This window comes from Spermophilus citellus (assembly GCF_964194105.1).
Source record: "Spermophilus citellus genome assembly, chromosome: 4".
In the NCBI taxonomy this organism is placed as follows: Eukaryota; Metazoa; Chordata; class Mammalia; order Rodentia; family Sciuridae; genus Spermophilus; species Spermophilus citellus.
In genome coordinates this window covers 194,902,376-194,920,775 of record NC_138185.1, presented here as the reverse complement: position 1 = coordinate 194,920,775, position 18,400 = coordinate 194,902,376, and the positions used below count along the sequence as shown (strand labels likewise).

The window sequence follows — 18,400 nt, the reverse complement described above, 5'->3', positions numbered from 1 at the left end:
TCATGTGAGATATCAGGGACAGTTTGATTCAAAGCATGGGGTAGGGATCTATTAGGGACAGAAAACATGTTGAAAGATAAAAAGGCGAATAAAATCAGCGATTTTTAAACTATGAAAAGTCCTACAGAATAAATCACCTGGTTTCTTTAAGAAAAACTCATGAAGGAAGAAGTTCTAGGAAGAACTATAATAGATTTGAGACATATTAAATGACAGCAAAATATGGGTCTTTACTTTCTTTTCTCCCTCAAGGGCCGGGAAATGGTAGGGTCTCATGCTTACTTGGTTGCTCTACCACTGAACTACATTCCCAGTCCAACATACAAACCTTATTTAGAATTCAATTTAAAAGCTTTAACAAAAATGGAAAGATATATAATTTGAAATTAAGGAATAATTAAATTGGGGGTGTAATAGTGGCATTATTTATCTTTTGGAAATAAACACTAAAATAATTAAAAATGAATTGAAGGAATTTGCAATTTGATTTAAAGTAACAAGGGAAATGGGAGAATGAATGTGTAAGGAAATGCATGACCCAAGGCTTGCCATATACTAACAATTGTTAGTTGAGTGAAGGTAGGTACTATTTCTTCAAACTTTGTATGTTTAAAAATTTACATAGAAAGCTCAAAAACCAAAAATTTCCATAGGAAAACATTAAATCTTTATTGTATACAATGGACCTTTATAGATACAGTTACCTTCTAATTGCAAATGTACTTACCACCCTTTTGAGTTCTGGGTGCCTTGACTGGATCCGCTTAAATTCTCGAATCTTGCCTTCATCAACATCTTCTTTTAGCTCCCATGTACTATCCTCATAGGGCAAAGAGCACCATTTCACCAGGTAGTAAATTACAGGCTAGGAGAGAAGCCAAAGCCTTAATAAACTTGATTTTGTATTTTCTGCTGTGGTTAAAGTATAAGAAATTGCCTATAAAATTATATCACAGTGTTGACACCTAAAAGGTGCTGAAAAATATCAGGCTAAACACAACAACCCTAAGGTTACTTGCTGATGGTACTAGTCATGCCTTTGATCATTCTTTCAGGTAACTTATCAAAATCTATTTTAGAAGTAAAATTTCTAGGAGCATTTTCTAGAATACTACACACTAAAATATTATGCTTATCAGCCAAACAAAAGAGGGTAAAAAGGAATACTATTTTCCTATATTGTGTTGAAACTAAAAAGATACGGTTCAAGTTCATACTATTTTCCTGGCACCAAATTTGATAAAGTAGAACCTACACTACTTTTAGTATGAAGAACAAGATAAACCTGTAGGAGGCATACAACGGCTAATAGCACTCGGCTTTGAAACCCTAAATCTCTGGGTACCAATGCACTTCAAGAGCACTTCAGCATGGTAAAGAGATTTACCTATGAACCCCAGGAAGCTAGGCATTAACTATAAGAGGCATCATTGAAGGAAGGTAACAGGAGAGAAGAGAAAGAGAAAATGCTGAAGCTCCAACTATGGCAATATTCCATAGGCATTCCACTGCTAGGAGCAAAATAGCTCCTATTTTCACTATTTAAAATGATCACTACTATTAAAAGTTCTTCCACTTTTTGGCCTATATAAGCAAGAAGGATCAGATTAGGCCTAGCATAATCAACAGGAATCTCTAATTATCAATTCATAGAATACTCCTTAAAAGAACCAGCAATAACCAGGCATGGTGGCACATGCCTGTAATCCCAGCAACCCTGAGTAGAAGCCAGCCTGGGCAATTTAGCCAGACCCTCAGGCAACTCAGTGAGATTCTGTATCAAAATAAAAAATAAAAAGGACTCGGGGGGCAGGAGGGCGGCTGGGGATATAGCTCAGTTGGTAGAGTGCCTTCCTTGCATGTACAAGGCCCTGGGCTCAATCTCCAGCACCACACACACACAAAAATAAATTAATTAAATTTTTAAAAAAATGACTAGGGGTGTAACTAAGGAGTAGAGTGCTCCAGGAATCAATCCCGATTAGGGGGGTGGGGAGAGGATGGCCAGCAATAGTGTGAAAATAACTCCACAAAGTCATAGATCAAAGAATCTCCTAGAATTAATCCTAGAATTAATCCAACTGCTCTTTCACCTTTTTCTTTACTGTAATGACTTGGGTCATTCTTTATGTAAAGCCATTTGCACAGGTCACATATTTATAGCATTATAACTTACGTTCCTAAGTACCACAATACTTATTTATTTCCACAATTAGTTAATGTAAAATGGATGACAAATTAAACTCACTTTGGAAAAGGGGAAAATGGATACACAGAATGTTATTTTCCAACATTGGGAGCATAAATTATATTATCAGGGTATCAAAACATTTTCATCTGTCATGCCAGTTGCAACATATTTCAAAGGGGCCAGACCAAAGGCTTTTGGAAGGGTAAGTATGCTGGTAGAGAGCGTAAGACTTTCAAAGCTGAGAAGGCTGAGATCCTGAAAATAATGAGAAGAATTTAAGAGTAGCTAACCTGCTGACTAGCCCATTCTCCAATCACCTCCCAGAAATGAACACACAATAACTCCCACCCCAAACCCAAAGATGAATATATGTTACCTGAAGCATACTTATTAGGATTTTAAAGACACTAAAATGTAACAGGCCCTGAACTTCTAAGATGATGGCTTGATTGACCCTGAAATCTTAGGACACAGGGTAAACTTTCCTACTTAATGGAGGGAAGAATTTGACTCAGAGGTTGTTTTAGGATAATGTATGGGAACAAGTTATTAATAATTCACGAGTCAACTCTGCTCACCTCCCAACACAATATTATAACAAGGTTCTTTTTTTCTTCTAATGGTCCCTGTCACAAGTGGTAAAAATTTTGCTCATAAAATATGGCCCTGCAAAGCTACACTATGGTTTAAAGTGAAAAGCAAGTGAGGAAACCTAACAAAATGGTGATTTGGAGAGTAAATACAGGATTTTTTTTTAGTAATTTAAAAGAAAGAACATTGAATTCATTGGTGGTTTAGATCCATATAACTCTATTTGGAAAACTAAATAGGTGGTTTGTGAATCTGAATCAGCAAGTTTTTAAGCATATGTAAGATACGTTCTTTAATCTATGACAGTATTATGGCAGTGATTTCCCAATCAAGGTGTGCATGAACCCTTTGAGAAGCAACTTAAAAATAAATATATTGGAGTCCCAACCTTGACTCAACTTAATCTGAACTTGTGGGACTGGGATTCTAAAATCTGTTTTAAAATACAGGCACAAAGGCAGCATATCCATTTAAACAACGAATACAAACATTTAATTAATAGTGAGTTCAAGAAAAAATTAATTCTCAAGACATAATTAGGAGAAAGCTAGGAGCCTCTGCAAGTATTTTTATATTCCTAAATTTAAATTTGCAAAATATCCATTGGGACTCTACTGAGTGTCCCAAGTCTTCCATATAAAATCTGAGGGAAAATGAGATCAAAATAAATGAATCTTCAGCACTTGTATCTTCCAGATATTTGACTTTGTGAGATTCTTTCCTTTTAGACAAGACTACTCCTTTACCTTCCCATTATATTTTAAAGGATCCCACAGAAAAATTCAGAAATATCTTTTCAGTCTAAGGGATTTTTCATCCATATCTGAAAGATAAAGGACTGACAATCATACCAGTAGACATCTACAAGAGGGCTTTCATGTTTCTCCATGCCCCAACTTACCTCGCCATTATCCTTGTCAATACTGTGAGATTCATCCAATATCCTATCCACTTCTACATAGTCTGGATTGAAGGGCTCTTCATCCTAGATGAGTTATGAAATGAAACTATAAGACTCAAGAAATCACTCTCCAATAAATCCACTTCCCTACAACATTAGTAGAAAATCCTACTTCAAAAAATTTTAATTCCATTGCAGTTCTTTTTTTCACAATAATAAATCCTACAAAGTATATCCTTACCTGGATCTGTATCTATCTTCTCACCTATTACTAGAAAAAGTATTTCTTTTGCCCAACAGAGGCTACTCTCTCCATATATGCACTGGACTTCATTCCTTCTTAAGAACCTTTCTCTATCAAATCCTCCCATAAACATAAAAATGTGCTACACTATTTCACATCTTCAACTCTTTTTCTGCTCTGCTTCATTTTATACTCAAATATTCCCAAGTTTTAAATACAGCCAATCTCCATTCCTTTATTTCCTTTGCTTGTCTATCCATTCCACTCTTCCTTCCACTTGCATCACACAATTAAAAGTCAAAACCATGAATAACCTCCAAATTGTCAAATATAATGGGCATACTTCTTTACTTTTCTTATTCCAGTGCTTAAATAGTAATAACCCTGGCTCTGGGAAATTAAAAGTTTATTGATCACACTTTCTTTGATATCAGAATAGAAATCAGAAATTTGAAAAATAAACTTTCTCTAAATGATATAGATGCTTATATCTAAAGAGATCATCAATAGCTACAGATTGATATTAAAGGGAAAGTAGACCAGAGATTACTTTATCATCCCTTTTGAAAATACTTCCTATGTATCAAGTAAATCAATCTCACAATACTGTACCCAAGGACCATTTTAAACCTAAGAACACAAAGCATGGGGTAATTAAGTAAGGAAAATAAATGACCAAAATTAAAACTTTATATTGATATATACAAACCAAGTCTAAACTATTTGATGGATTAGCCAAGATTGACAACCTTAGTAATTTGTGCTTCTATAAAAGAAATGATAGGTAATATCTATTCCTAATTACCTCATGGAAGAAGTGTCTCATTTGAGCCATTTTGGTTTTGAAGCGCTTTAGTTTTTGATGGATCCTCTTATCCTTTTCTAGTTGGGAGATAGTAGCCCATTCACAGTGTAGATAGGAGCTATAGAAAATGGAAATATCGAGTCATGGCTCAAGAAAGGGAAAATGGCAGTCTAGTCTTTGAGGTTTTGGGATTAACCAACACTAGACTTGAAAAATTTATGCTTAAACTGGTGGTAGCTTAAGTCAGTGCTTCTGAAACTTTAATTTGCAAACAAGCCATTGGGTCTAAGTTATACTTGAACATCCACACTTCCCCAAAGCCTCCAAAATAATGCTAACTCTGTTAGAACAGGGAACACACTTTGCAGAACAAGTGTTAGGATTTAGGCTAAGGTAGAGAGCATTACAAAGTATTCTACTCGAAACTACTCTTTCTTCACCTTCCTGCAAAGAAACCATAACAGTCATTTAAATTCCTGAATTTCTTTTCTCAATATTCATTTTCCCATTAAAAATGGCAATTTGGGCTAAGAGACTTTTACAAAGAGACATGTTCCCAACCCTGAAAATCTATACAAGAGACCTTTCCAGGACCCTGTGGAGTTTGAACTGACAAGATTTTTGTAAATATAACATACTAGTTCTTGTACTTGACAAAGAATTCTTCTGCTTCCGTATATTGTCCAGAGGGAAGCTGAGAAGAAAAAAAGAAATTATGATTACTAATTCCTTGTTTGTCAAAGAAATAACCTTTAACTTTACCCACACATGACAAAACTTTATCCTAATGCTTCCTAAATATATTATTGACCTGGGGATTCAGGAACTATTCTAGTACTTCAAATAGAAGTTTGCTAGCTAGAAAAAAATAAGTGTTTACCCATTATAAAAGAATTAGTGATAGAAATTAAGTCTTATAGTTAACTTCCCCCATCATATCTCTCATAACCAGACTCTAGCAATATATTCTGTCATCCAAAAATGCTCATTAAATAAAACCTGCAAGTGAAGCAACATGGGCTGACATTAAAGATAACAGCCTTACCTCCTTCTTTACAACACGCATAGAAAGCACTTTGTCTACAATAGCTGCGTCTTCTTCACTGGGATTCTCCTGTAGTAAAAGATGTAACCAGTCAATGAATGACTAAAAGAGGAGGACAAACCCTTCCAATAGCTTACATTTTCAGCTTACCACAAAGAACTGCATGGAAGGCAAAGTCTCCCCATCTGGTTCTTGCACAGGTTCAGGGAGGATGGGTTCAGGTTTTATTGGACCAGTTACATCCACCTCTTCTTCTTCTTCATCATCTGTGATCTTTATGTCAAGGTCTTCTGTATATTTTTTTCGCTTCACTTGACGGTTTGAGCGTCTCTTCTGTAGAGGAAAAGAATAGTTAAAATAACTACTTAGAACTACAAAAAGAGAACTTTCAAAAGCATTTGTCTTCACTTATTTCCTCAGCTTTTACTCCAAATCTCCCATGAAAAACCAAACCAAAAGAAAACAATTTGCTGAACTGCTTTATCAAAGGCCAGGAACCCAGAGATAAATCTATGCCCTATTTATAAGAAGCTTTAGAAAATTCAAACACTACTTTTATTTTGTACTGGGAATTGAACCCACGAGCACTTAACTACTGAGCCACATCCCCAGCCCTTTTTTGTTTTTCTAATTATTTTTTAAAGCTTTATCTATATTTAAATGTTTAGATGTAGATGGATACAATACCTTTATTTTATTTATTTATATGAGGATTAACCCAATGACTCACACATGCTAGCAAGTGCTCTACCACTGAGCTACAACCCCACTGCCCCCTTTTTTGATACAGGGTCTCCCTAAATTGCTGAGGCTGGTCTTAAATCTGCAATTCTGCATGGGAATGTGAAGTTATACACTACATATGCATAATACGTCAAAATACATTTTACTGTCATATATAACTAAAAATAATGAGAAAATTAAATAGGCTGAGTGTGGTGGAGCACACCTCAGCCACTCAGGAGGCTGAGGCAAGAGGATTGCTAGTTCAAGCCAGCCTCAGCAAAAGCACTAAGCAACATAATGAGACCCTGTCTCTAAAATACAAAATAGGTCTGGGGATGTGGCTCAGTGGTCGAGTGCCCCTGAATTCAATCTCCGGTAACCCCCCAAATGAATAAATAAATAAAATTTAAAAAGGAGTAAATCCTTCCGAAATTCATGAATTTGATCCCCCCCCCAAAAAATTGAGAACATTTTTAATTAGCTAAACAGACTCTAAAATACAAACACATGTAAACATCTAAGAATAATAAGGAATAAAGTATAATGGACCTTACCAGAAATAGAAGACATTATAAAGCTATACTAAATAACAAAGCTTGACATATTCCCAAGAAGAGATCAAAAGGTCAAAGAAATAGTGCCTAACTATAGACTAAAACACTTATGTGGCTTTAGAAAAATCACAAAAATGGTACTTCTAATCAGTGAAGATATAGATTACTCTGTAATTGGGATTGGAAATGAATAGCTAGCCATGTACGGAATAAAGAAAATTCTAAAAGGATCAAAGAAAAGTGTAAAAATAGTACATGTAATTTCTAAGAAGAAAATATGGGACAATTTTTTATAATCCTGGATTAAGAAGGGTCTTTGTAATGTGGTGATCAATTTGACAATATGAAGAAATTTAACATTACCTGCATAACACAATCCATTATGAGCAAAATGAAGAGAAACAATAACCTGAGAAAAAGATACCATCTGATACATTTACTAAACATAAAAGTTCTCTTGAATAACAAAGAAAAAGGCTAATAATAACAGAATAGAAAGGGCAACCAGCATGAAAAGACAATTGCTAGAAAAAAATACAATTCATTTTTAAACATTAAAAAATGGTTACCCTTACTCAAAATACTAAACAAGATTCTTCTTTTTTAACCTGATAGACTGGCAAAAATTGGAATGTTTTGATCAAAACATTTGCAACAGGGGCTGCAGATGTAGGTAGAGAGCTTGCCTTAGTATGTATGAGACCTTGGGTTCCACCCCTGCTCCCCAAAAAAAGAAACAAAAAACAAACCCACATTTGAAACAGGAACTCAAATACCATTGATGGGTATGCAAATAGTCATGATTTCAATGGAGGAAAATTTGACAATACTCTTTGACAAAGCAATTTCACTTCAAAGATACTATTCTACAGATAAATTGTGTGTGTGTGCAAAATCTCTGTAGCACTGATTGTGGTAGAACACCAGGAAAAAACCTAAGTGACCATAAAAAAAGCTTTGGTTAAATTACAAATTATGTTACAGGATAAAAATGGCTTACTAAAGAAAGGATTACTCTAAAAAGAATGGAACTGCCAATACAAAATGGTGAAGATTTTCAACATCTGAAATTCATTACTGCCGCAAATGTAAAATAACACTTTGGAAAACTGACATATAGGAGACCCTAATTGGAAACAACCAAATGTTCATTAACAGGAGAATGGATATACAAATTATGGTAAATTCATAAAATTAAATATTATTCAAAAAAAACAAACAACTACTGATACAGTCTAAGTCAATATGGATCAATCCCAAAAAACATTAAAATGAAAGAAGTGAGTCCTAAGAATATAGATTGTATGATTTCATTTACGCAAAAAGTTAAAGAACATGTAAAGTTAATTTGTGGTGTCAGAAATCAGAATGGTACAAGAAAGAAAAAGAAAAAGGAAAGAAAGAAGAAAGAACCTCAAATATAAAGCAGAAAATCAAAGCAGGTTGCCTAGGGAAGGAGGGGATAGACCAGCTGGAAGACAGTAAGAGGGAACATTCTGGAAATCTTTATCATGATTCGGATGTTTACTTAGGTGTATACATTTGTCAAAACTCACTAAATTAGACAAGTAAAGACCTGTGTATATTTCACTATAGGTATGATATGGTTTGAGTGTCCCACAGAATTCACGTGTTGAAGGCTGGGATTGGAGCTCAGTGGTAGAGTGCTTGCCTAGCATGTGCAAGGCAATGGGTTAAATTTTCAACACTGCATATAAACAAATTAAATAAAGGTCCATCAACAACAACAAAAAAATTGAAATCCCCATTTCTCAAGAGGCTGAGGCAGGAGGACTGTCAAATTTAGAGCCAATCTGGGTAATTTAATGATATCATGTCTCAAAATTTAAAAAAAGAGTTGGGGCTGGGGACATAGCTCAGTGGTAGAGCACTTGCCTAGCACGTATGAGGCCCTTGGTTCTATCTCTAGCATTCCATTAAAAAAACTAATAAATAAGGTGATGCAGGAGCAGTAAAGGATGTGGATCAATGGAATATCATTTGCCTAGCAAGCGTTCATTCCCATCATCTAGGCCCTGAGCTCAATCCCCTGTGAAGCCAAAAAAAAAAAAAAAAAAAAAAGAAGAAAAAGAAGAAGAAAAGAAAGAGAGAAATGAACCTTAATCCAACCATGGTTTTATAGGTAGAGTCATTTAGGAGGGGATTAGAATTCAATAAAGTCATCAGGATGGAGCCGCCATAGTTGAATACTGGCAGTTTTATAAGAGAGGGAGAGAGACTACAGGTGCAGCTTGGTGACAGACTGCTTACCTAGCATGTGTGGTGTCCTGGGTTCAATTCACAGCACTGCCGGAAAAAAAAGGAAAAAAGAAAGAAAAAAAGAGACCAGAGGAGAGAGACACATATGAGCTGGCTGCCCCTTGCTATATGATGCCCTGTAATGCCTAGAAACTCTGCCAGCAAAAATGTCATCTCCTCCACTTTGGCCTTCCAGAACCATGAAAAAAAAATAAACCTCATTTTGCTAAAATTAGTATGTAGCATTGGACTATTAGCAATAGCAAATTGACTAATAAAATGTACATTCTACCTCGTTAAAAAAAGTCTGGTAGGACAAATAATCTATTGATAATTACTTTTAGAGAAGAGGATTAGAATATTTTAATCTATATACTTCTACATTATTTTTATTATATTTATCATGTATTCTAAAAATTTTTTTTAAACTTAAGGGACAATTCGAAAAGTTACTTGGATTTGCTTTAAAAAAATTCAGAAGGGGGCAAAACTAAGAATGGCCATCTATTGGTAGTATCAAAGTGGAAGAATGGAAACATGACTTTAAATAATCCCAACTTCTGTGTATATTTGAAATTTTTCATAATAAAAAGGAGGGTGGGGGTGGGGTTGTAGCTCGGTGGTAGAGTGCTTGCCTTGCAAGCATGAGGTACTGGGTTCAACCTTAGCACCACAGAAAAAATAAAATAAATAAATATATTGTGTCCATCTACAACTTAAAAAAAAAAAAGGAGAGTGGAGGAAAGTGGGCTAGATCTATTTTTTTAGATAAACAACAACTTCCAAATGTATCCTTGGGTTAAAAAAAAAAGCAGTACAGAAGAGTACAAAATACTAGTATTTAGTGGAAGCAGAGTGCTCATGAAGTAAATATTTCCGAAAGGATACAAACACAAAAAAATGGTAACAGGGGCTACCTCTCTCTGGGGAGAAACTGGGAAACTGCAAGCTGATGTTTAGAAGAGAAGACTTTTGTGATATCTCCATTTTTGTACTGTTGTAGACTTTTTTAATATACATTTTTTAAAAATATTTATTTTAGTTGTAGGTGTACACAATGACCTTTATGTTATTTTTATGTGGTGCTGAGGATGGAACCCAGAGCCTCACATGTGCTAGGTGAGTGCTTTACCGCTGAGCCACAGTCCCAGCCCAATATACATTATTTTTTAAACTAAAAAATAAATGACGGGGCTGGGTTGTGGCTCAGTGGTAGAGTACTCACCTAGCACGTGTAAGGACCTGGGTTCGATCCTCAGCACCACATATAAATAAATAAAGATATTGTGTCCAACTAAAAAACAAACATTTATAAATAAATAAATAGATAGATAAATAAATAAATAAATGGCGAATGTTCAGAGTTGAGAATTTTTTCAGAGTCCTAAAGGATAAAAAAATCAAATTATAATAATTATGATCCACTTAACCTTAAACTTGTCAAAGATAAAGATTCTTATCAAATTCTTGTATATGCTTCCAGGAAAAAATTGGTGCATGTACATATATGTACACACACATACTTTAAAAGCTATAAATATTATATACCTTGCTTTTTTCATTTAATATTCCACATTAGTATACCCAACTACTTCACTTTTTTTTTTAAAAGAGCATAGCATGGATTTTTATTTTTTTATATTTCTGCACAAATGGATATTTAATTTTTTTGGACATTTTTGCTTTTGCAAATATTGCTACTCTCTCTATATATATCACTGCATGCTATTGAGAATATCTCCAGAAGGTAATTTCCTAAGTCAGAAGCACTGAGTCAAAGTGTATTAACATTTTAAATTCTGCTATGTATTGAAAAACAGACTTGCTAAAAATAAAGACTCAATTAACACTTCCATTGATTGTGTGTAAAGTGTCTTTTTCTTAACTTGGTTGTCGACACTGGCATTATCGCTGGTCACAAGCTGAATTGTTCTCTTCTTGCTTCCCAAATTTATATGCAGAAACCCTAAGCCCAGTATCTCAGAATGGGATGTATCTGAAGATAAAGCCTTTAAAGTAAGTTAAAATGAGGCCACTGAGGGGGCCTCTAACTCAATGTAACTGGTGTTCTTTTTGTTTAGAATATGGGGTCTTGCTATGTTGCCCAGGCTGGCTCCAATCTCCTGGGTTCAAGTGTTCTCCTGCCTCAGCCTCTCAAGTAAATGGGACTAAAGTCATGTGCCATCATACCTGGCTTATTATTCCTGGAAACAGGGGCCAGGGGCAGTGGCACATACCTGTAGTTCCAGTGGCTTTACAGTCTGAGGCAGGTGGTCACAAGTTCAAAGCCAGCCTCAGCAATTTAGTAAGGCCCAAAGCAGCTTAATGAGATGTGTTTCAAAATAAAAATTAAGAAGGGTTAGGGATGTGGCTCAGTGGTTAAGTGCCCCTGGGTTCAATTTCTAGTACCAAAAAAAGAAAGAAAGAAGTAAGGGAAACAGACACCAGAGCTGTGTGCCAACTGAGGAAAGACCATGCAAAGACACAGCAAGAAGGTGGCCATCTGCAATTCAAAGAGGTCTTGAGGAGAAACCAAGCCTGAGGATGACCCTTGCTAATCTTCAAATTTTTGAGAATATAAACATCTGTAGTTTAAACAACCTAGTCTATGGTATTTTGCTATGGTGGCCTTCAGCAAACTAATAAACCACTTTTTAAATTTAACAAATCTTTTTACTCTTTGTGGTATAAAAATTTGCCTTTAGTTTAGCACTGTTCTATGTACTTTTTACATTTAACTGTCATCATCACCTACACAGTAGAGTAATAATGTGTTTTACTAGTAAGGAAACCAAGGCACCAAGAGGTTAACTTGCTGAAAATGTCAATGCTAGTTATTTACTAGCGCAGGATGAGTACCAAGAATTCTGGCTCCAAAGTGTATTCTTTTAACCATTATACTGTTCATAGAATTTTTTTGTTGTATCATACATAATTTTTATACATCAAGTGTACTAATCTTGGGCTGGGGATGTGGCTCAAGCGGTAGCGCGCTCGCCTGGCGTGCGTGCGGCCCGGGTTCGATCCTCAGCACCACATACCAACAAAGATGTTGTGTCCGCCGAGAACTAAAAAATAAATATTAAAAATTCTCTCTCTCTCTCCCTCTCTCCCTCTCTCTTAAAAAAAAAACAAAACAAAACTGTTCTTTAAAAAAAAAAAAAAAAAGTGTACTAATCTTCTATTTTATTTATTTACTTACTTTTTGATACTAGGGATTGATTCCAGGGATACTTTACACTGAGCTATACTGCTGATCCTTTTTATTTGAGAGAAGGTCTTGCTAAATTGCTCAGGATAGTTCCAACTTGAGTTCATCCTTCCTCAGCCTCTTAAGTAACTGGGATTACAGTATGTACCATTGTATCTGGCTGTGACTTCTAAATTTTAATATCTTTCTTACAATGTTCTACTCCACTTGGTCATTATAAAAAAATTTATCCATATTTTATAGAAAGTTTGACTTCAGTTTTTCAACTTAGACCTTTAATTAAACCAGAATTTCGTTTTGTCTAATAAGCAGAGGAAAAAAAAATCCAGTCCCCATCCCAACTGGGTAGTCAGCTGTCCTAACATAATTTATTGTATAATCTTTTTTTACACTGAATGAAAATGGCATTTTAGTCATCTATACTAAAAACTCCCATTGCTAGCTGGGTCTCTATCTAGAATTTATTGTATTTTTTTTTAATCCATTATTTGTTTTCCAATTTCAAAGTCTTAGTAATCACTCTTTCATAGTATATTATGATGTCTAGGGTTTTGTGCCTTATTTCCTTTTTAAAAATGTCTTGGCTATTCTCTTATATTTATTTCGCCCAGAAAAATCCAATTATCAGTTTGTCACTGTGTTGAATGTCTAAAGAAATGAAGGCTGGGAATAGAAATCAATAGCAGAGGCCTACCTTGCATGTGTGAAACCCAGGGTTTAATCCCTAGCATTGCCAAAACATAAGCAAGGGAGGCATTTATAAACATTAATAGTACGAGAGACATTTAAGGCTCATTTAGTCCAAACCTTCATTTACTGATGAATTCAAACAACTTAGGTTAAGTAAACTGGCAAGGCTCACAAAACTACTCTGAAATACCATGGGGTTCCCTGAATCTTTTTTTTTTTTTTTTTTTTAGAGGGGGTGGTGGGTACTGGGAATTAACCCAGGGGTACTTTACCACTGAGTCACATCCCCAGCCCTTTTTATTTTTAATTTTGACACAGGGTCTCACTAAGTTGCTGAGGCTGGTCTCAAAAAAACTTTTAATCCTCTTCCTCAGCCTCCTGAGTTGCTAGGAAAACAGGCTTGTGCCACTGCACCCGGATAGTCCCCTAAATCTTAATATCAGGTACTTTCTACAGTCTGAAACTGGAGACAAGATGGTACCATAGGCAACAAATCAGATGAAGAACTACAGGACTAAAGTTTTTCTGGTCTGGCTTCTTCCAATGTCTCTCATATTCAAAAGGCAGGAAAAAACCTTTGGGCCTCAGCACACCAAAGTTCAGTCAGAACCCAGAAGTATAGAAAAGGTAAGACAAAAGGGATAGCTGGACAGTTCTAAGAAAAAGCAAGTACTGACATAGCCATCACCACATTCATGCAGCAAAATTTCCTAGGATTTGCTCAGTTTTTAAAACACTGCAATTTGGAAAACAGAAACAAAAACAAAAAAACACTGCAATTTGGAAAAATGAGTATTGCTCTTACAGTAATATGCTTTTTGCCTAAAACCTCAAAGCTTTAGAAGATAATGACCAGATCCCTTCACCTATTAGGTCTACTTCTCAGGCCCTAGTTTGTTAGCCAAAATTAAACATGATTTTTCTAAGGCTGAATATTCCTTATCCAAAATGCTTAGGACCAGAAGAAGTGTTTCAAATAGTTTTGCAAATAGTTTCAAACAGTTTTTTGGTGTTAGAATACTTACATATAAAAATGATATATATATAGGGGATAGAACCCAAGATTTAACATGAAATTCATTTACATTTATATCTACCTCATACACTTAGCCTGGAAGTAATTTTATACAATATATTTTTATGAGGTAAGTCTGGGTTTTTGTTTTGTTTTGTTTGTTTTTTACTCGTGGCATCATGTTGGCAATCAAAAAGTTTTGAACTTGGGGTATTCTGCATTTCAGACTTTTGAATCAGGGATGCTTAACCTGTACTAAGTTCTTTAGGGATCTTTTTACCTGAATGCTGCTTTCTTCATCTTCCCGGGGTGACTGTGCAGGCATGACTTCCACATCTGAATTATCAGATGAGGTATTACGTTTTCTCTTCTTACCCACTACAGGAGTGATGGTGCTAAAAAGGAAAAAACAATCTCATTTTCAGTGTGGGCAAGAAAAATTTAGGGTAAGAAGACAAAATCAATCCAAAGCATTACATACTAAGTTCCAGACAGAATAAGTGTTTGGATCATCAATCCATGGAACATACAGCTATTGGGTATGGTGTTTGAAAAAATACTGCAATTTGTAAACTGACTGACCTTTATACTAGATTTGACAAATTCTTGCTACCAGTTTGTTCACAAATATATAATACAAGGTAGCATAAGACAACAGAGTGAATACTAGATTAAGAATTAGAAGGTCTTGCTGGGTGTGGTGACGCATGCCTGTATTCCCAGTGACTCGGGAGTCTAAGGCAGGATTATGCCAAGTTCAAAGTTAGCCCAGCAACTGAGCCAGGCCCTAAGCAACTTAGTGAGAACCTGTCTCAAAACAGAAAAATTAAAAAGGGACTAAGGAAGTGGTTCAGTGCCCATGGGGTCAAATCCCTGATACTCCCCACCCCGCCAACAGCAGCAACAGCAACAACAAAAAAGAAGGCTTTGTTTTAGTTATGTCATTAGCTGAACATTAGTTTTCCTTATTTTTAATAAATACTGGGCACAATACCTGTTCTGACAACTGTTAGGGATCAAATTAGGTATGAAACTTGCTTTCAAAAAGCTGAAAAGTTCAGTCAGCACAGTGGTGCACACCTGTAATCCCAGAGAACCTGAAGGCTGAAGTAGGAAGAATGCAAGCTCGAGGTCTCTGCAACTCAGTGAGACCCTAAGCAACTTAGTGAGACTTTGTCTCAAAATGAAAAATAAAAAGGGCTGGGGATCTGTCTCAGTGGTTAAGTGCTCCTGAGTTCAATCCCCAGCACCAAAAAATAAATTAATTAAAAAATAATAATAGGGCTGGGGTTGTATCTCAGTGTAGAGCACTTGCCTAGCATGTGTATGGCACTGGGTTTGATTCAACAACTAAAACGTTTCTAAAAATAAATATAAAATAATAAAAAGTACACAAAAGCTGTAAAATCAGCTCAGTAATAGAGAGCTTGCCTAGCACACATAAGGCTATTGGTTCAAATCCCAGTACCAAAAACCTCCCCCCCCAAAAGCTGAAAAATCCTACATAAAGCCTGAAGAATTCCAGGGAGCAGAAATTAGTGAGAAAGGAGAGTCTATAAGACATGTAGAAGAGAAGCAGAACATTCAATTGTGATAAGAATTATTGTAGGGGCTGGGGTCGTGGCTCAGAGGTAGAGTGCTTGCCTAGCATGTGCGAGGCACTGGGTTCGATTCTCAGCACCACATAAAAATAAATAAAGGTATTAAAAAAAAAAAAAGAATTATTGTAAGCTGTGGCTTTGTCAACACTACTCAAGACTGACAGTATTTGTCGAAATCTTCTCTAATTCACAGATGAAATGCAAGAACAGGGAAGCTATGTCTCCAGTAGTTATTTTTTTAGTGGGGTAGATGGTAAGGGGTAGTGAGAAACATCTTTCAACTACAATGACAAAAAATAAAAAATATGTAAATGCATATTATCATAGCTTTTAAAGATAACTCACAACAAAATGACCATCTATTTTTCCTGTGCCTTTGTGTTTCCTTTTAAAAGATGCTAATTTGCAAATTCTATTTTATATATAATGCTTAATATAAGCATTAAGACACAGATGAGAAAGGCCTTATTATATTCTGATCACTCTGAACTAGGCAGCAGCTAAATATAAGTTCCTCTTAATACTATTTAAAACTGAGTATGCTGCCTAAAAAGTGCCATCAAAACAGCAAGGTTACTCACTTTAGCTTACTCTTGCCCTTAGTTTTGGAGGTACCAGATGCTTTGCTCTTCTTTGGCTTTTCTTCCTTCAATCTCTCTCCACTGCTCTTCTTTCTGCGTTTCTTCTCACCTTCCTCTTCTGGCCGAACACTGGGCAACTCATCCTCATTCAGGACTCTAGGTATGTTCTGTTCACCTCGGGCACGGGCCCTAGCAATGGCCTCTGCTACAATCCGATTAGCTTTCTCTTGCTTCTTCTGGTGTTCCAGTCTGCGGTTTTCCTCCATTCCTGTCTTTCCCCCAGCATGAGGAGCAGAGCTTGCTGGTGATGATAGAGCTGCCACTTCACTGGCACTTAGAACTTTAACTACAGAGAGCCCAGAGGAGGCCCCTTGGGAAGAGCCAGCCTGTAGGAATAAAGACACTAAAATTTCAACATGTTTGTAGTTGAATGGTTCAAACAAAAGCAGGCAGGCTAGAAACTAGTCCTCTATTTCCATAAGAATGAAGCATAGACTATCTTTTAATGAACCTAGACACATCTAAAAAAATGTGTTTTTTGATGGTGAAGAGGTGAGAAAAGGCAATAATTCTACCAAATTAAACTTTAATATCCTTTTGCCGTACTCTCATATTCATTATTTTAGAAAACTTCAACCAACATAAACAATATTGGTCTTTGGCCTAAATGTAAAAATAAGTTCAAATTGTACTCTTGGTCCACCTTTATCACCCTTGAGTGTGAGAGAAGTGATAATCATTTGACTACTTCTGTATCTTTCAAGGAAAAAGCAATTTCAAAGTATTTTTTACTCCATCTTGTGTGTGTGTATCTGGGCATATAATGGGGACAGAGCCTAGGGGAGCTATATCCCCAACACGTTTTTGAGACAGGTCTCACTAAGTTGCCAAGGCTGACCATGAAGCTACAATTCTAAGTCTTCCAAGTGCTGGGATTACAGATGTATGCTACCATGACAGTTTATTTTACAATATTAGAAGATTGCAAATTAAATAGTTCAAAGATAAATACTCTATATAAATCATCTTTTATCTCAAACCCACAACTATTTATTTATTTGTTTGTTTGTTAGTATTGGGATTTAACTCAGGGGTACTTAACCACTGAGACATATTCCCAATCATTTTTATTTTGAGACAGGGTCTAGCTATATTGATAAGGCCTCACTAAGTTTAAGGTTGGAGTCCTCCTGCTTCAACCTCCTAAGTTGCTGGGATTACAGTTTGCACTCAACTCTCCAATCTTTACACAATACAAATAAAATGTTTTCCCTGGGGTGAAAGAAATAAAAGTCTATATTTCAGGTCAGAACCATAAACCTAGAATATCTTTGATCAACAATTGCTGAGGGCACTGGCAAAAGACTAAAAGAATTGTTCTTTCTTTTTCTTGCTATGTAACTTTCTCACCTGTGGCTGCAGCACCATTTTGAGTGGTACTGAAAGTCTTTGTCCTGGGCTTTGTCCTGGTCCCATTATCTGAGCCTGCTGCACAGAGGAGAGAGTCAATGGCTGGGCTGAGGGTGGCTGCTGGGGCTGGGGCTGGGATGATGGAGGCTGTGGTACAATCTGGATTTTCTGCTGTGGCTGCTGCACCTGCAGCTGGATAGTGACTACTTTGGCAGGTTGCCCCTGGGCATTCTTGGCTTGAGTCAGGGCTGCCAGCTGATTGCCCTGTAACACTATCTTGCCTGGTAGACTCCCTAGCACAACATGCCGATGTCCTTGGGGACCTCCAGATTGTGGCTGCTGGAGGACCAGGGTGATGCGTTTCGATTCACCCTACAGTGAAGGAAAGAAATTGCAAGAGAGGTACAAAATTAAAGAATGGTAAAACCTGAAATGTTTTCACCAGTTTTCTTCATCCTAGATTCATAACTGAGGATCAGAAGACATTTGTTTATCCTCCTATCTGTCCTGATAGAATCTTTTCTATAACATTTCTGCTCAATGGGTATCAAGCCATTTTTAAAAAACTTCTGATGG

At 36.2% G+C, this 18,400-nt stretch overlaps 1 protein-coding gene across 10 annotated transcripts in view; it reads right to left on the bottom strand.

Moving 5' to 3' along the window:
• The window catches only part of CHD8 (chromodomain helicase DNA binding protein 8), a 62,111-nt gene that overhangs the window by 21,994 nt on the left and 21,717 nt on the right, over positions 1-18,400 (bottom strand). For 9 of the 10 annotated variants that reach the window (XM_081292614.1, XM_081292613.1, XM_081292621.1 and 6 more), the window contains 9 exons: positions 17,825-18,196; positions 16,415-16,800; positions 14,513-14,627; positions 5,928-6,110; positions 5,778-5,846; positions 5,371-5,426; positions 4,733-4,850; positions 3,684-3,767; positions 728-865 (listed from right to left, as the gene is read on the bottom strand). In XM_081292614.1, coding sequence (XP_081148740.1) covers positions 728-865; positions 3,684-3,767; positions 4,733-4,850; positions 5,371-5,426; positions 5,778-5,846; positions 5,928-6,110; positions 14,513-14,627; positions 16,415-16,800; positions 17,825-18,196 — 1,521 coding nt within the window. The remainder of the gene's footprint in view (positions 1-727; positions 866-3,683; positions 3,768-4,732; positions 4,851-5,370; positions 5,427-5,777; positions 5,847-5,927; positions 6,111-14,512; positions 14,628-16,414; positions 16,801-17,824; positions 18,197-18,400) is intronic. The other variant, XM_081292620.1, reaches the window with a different exon arrangement.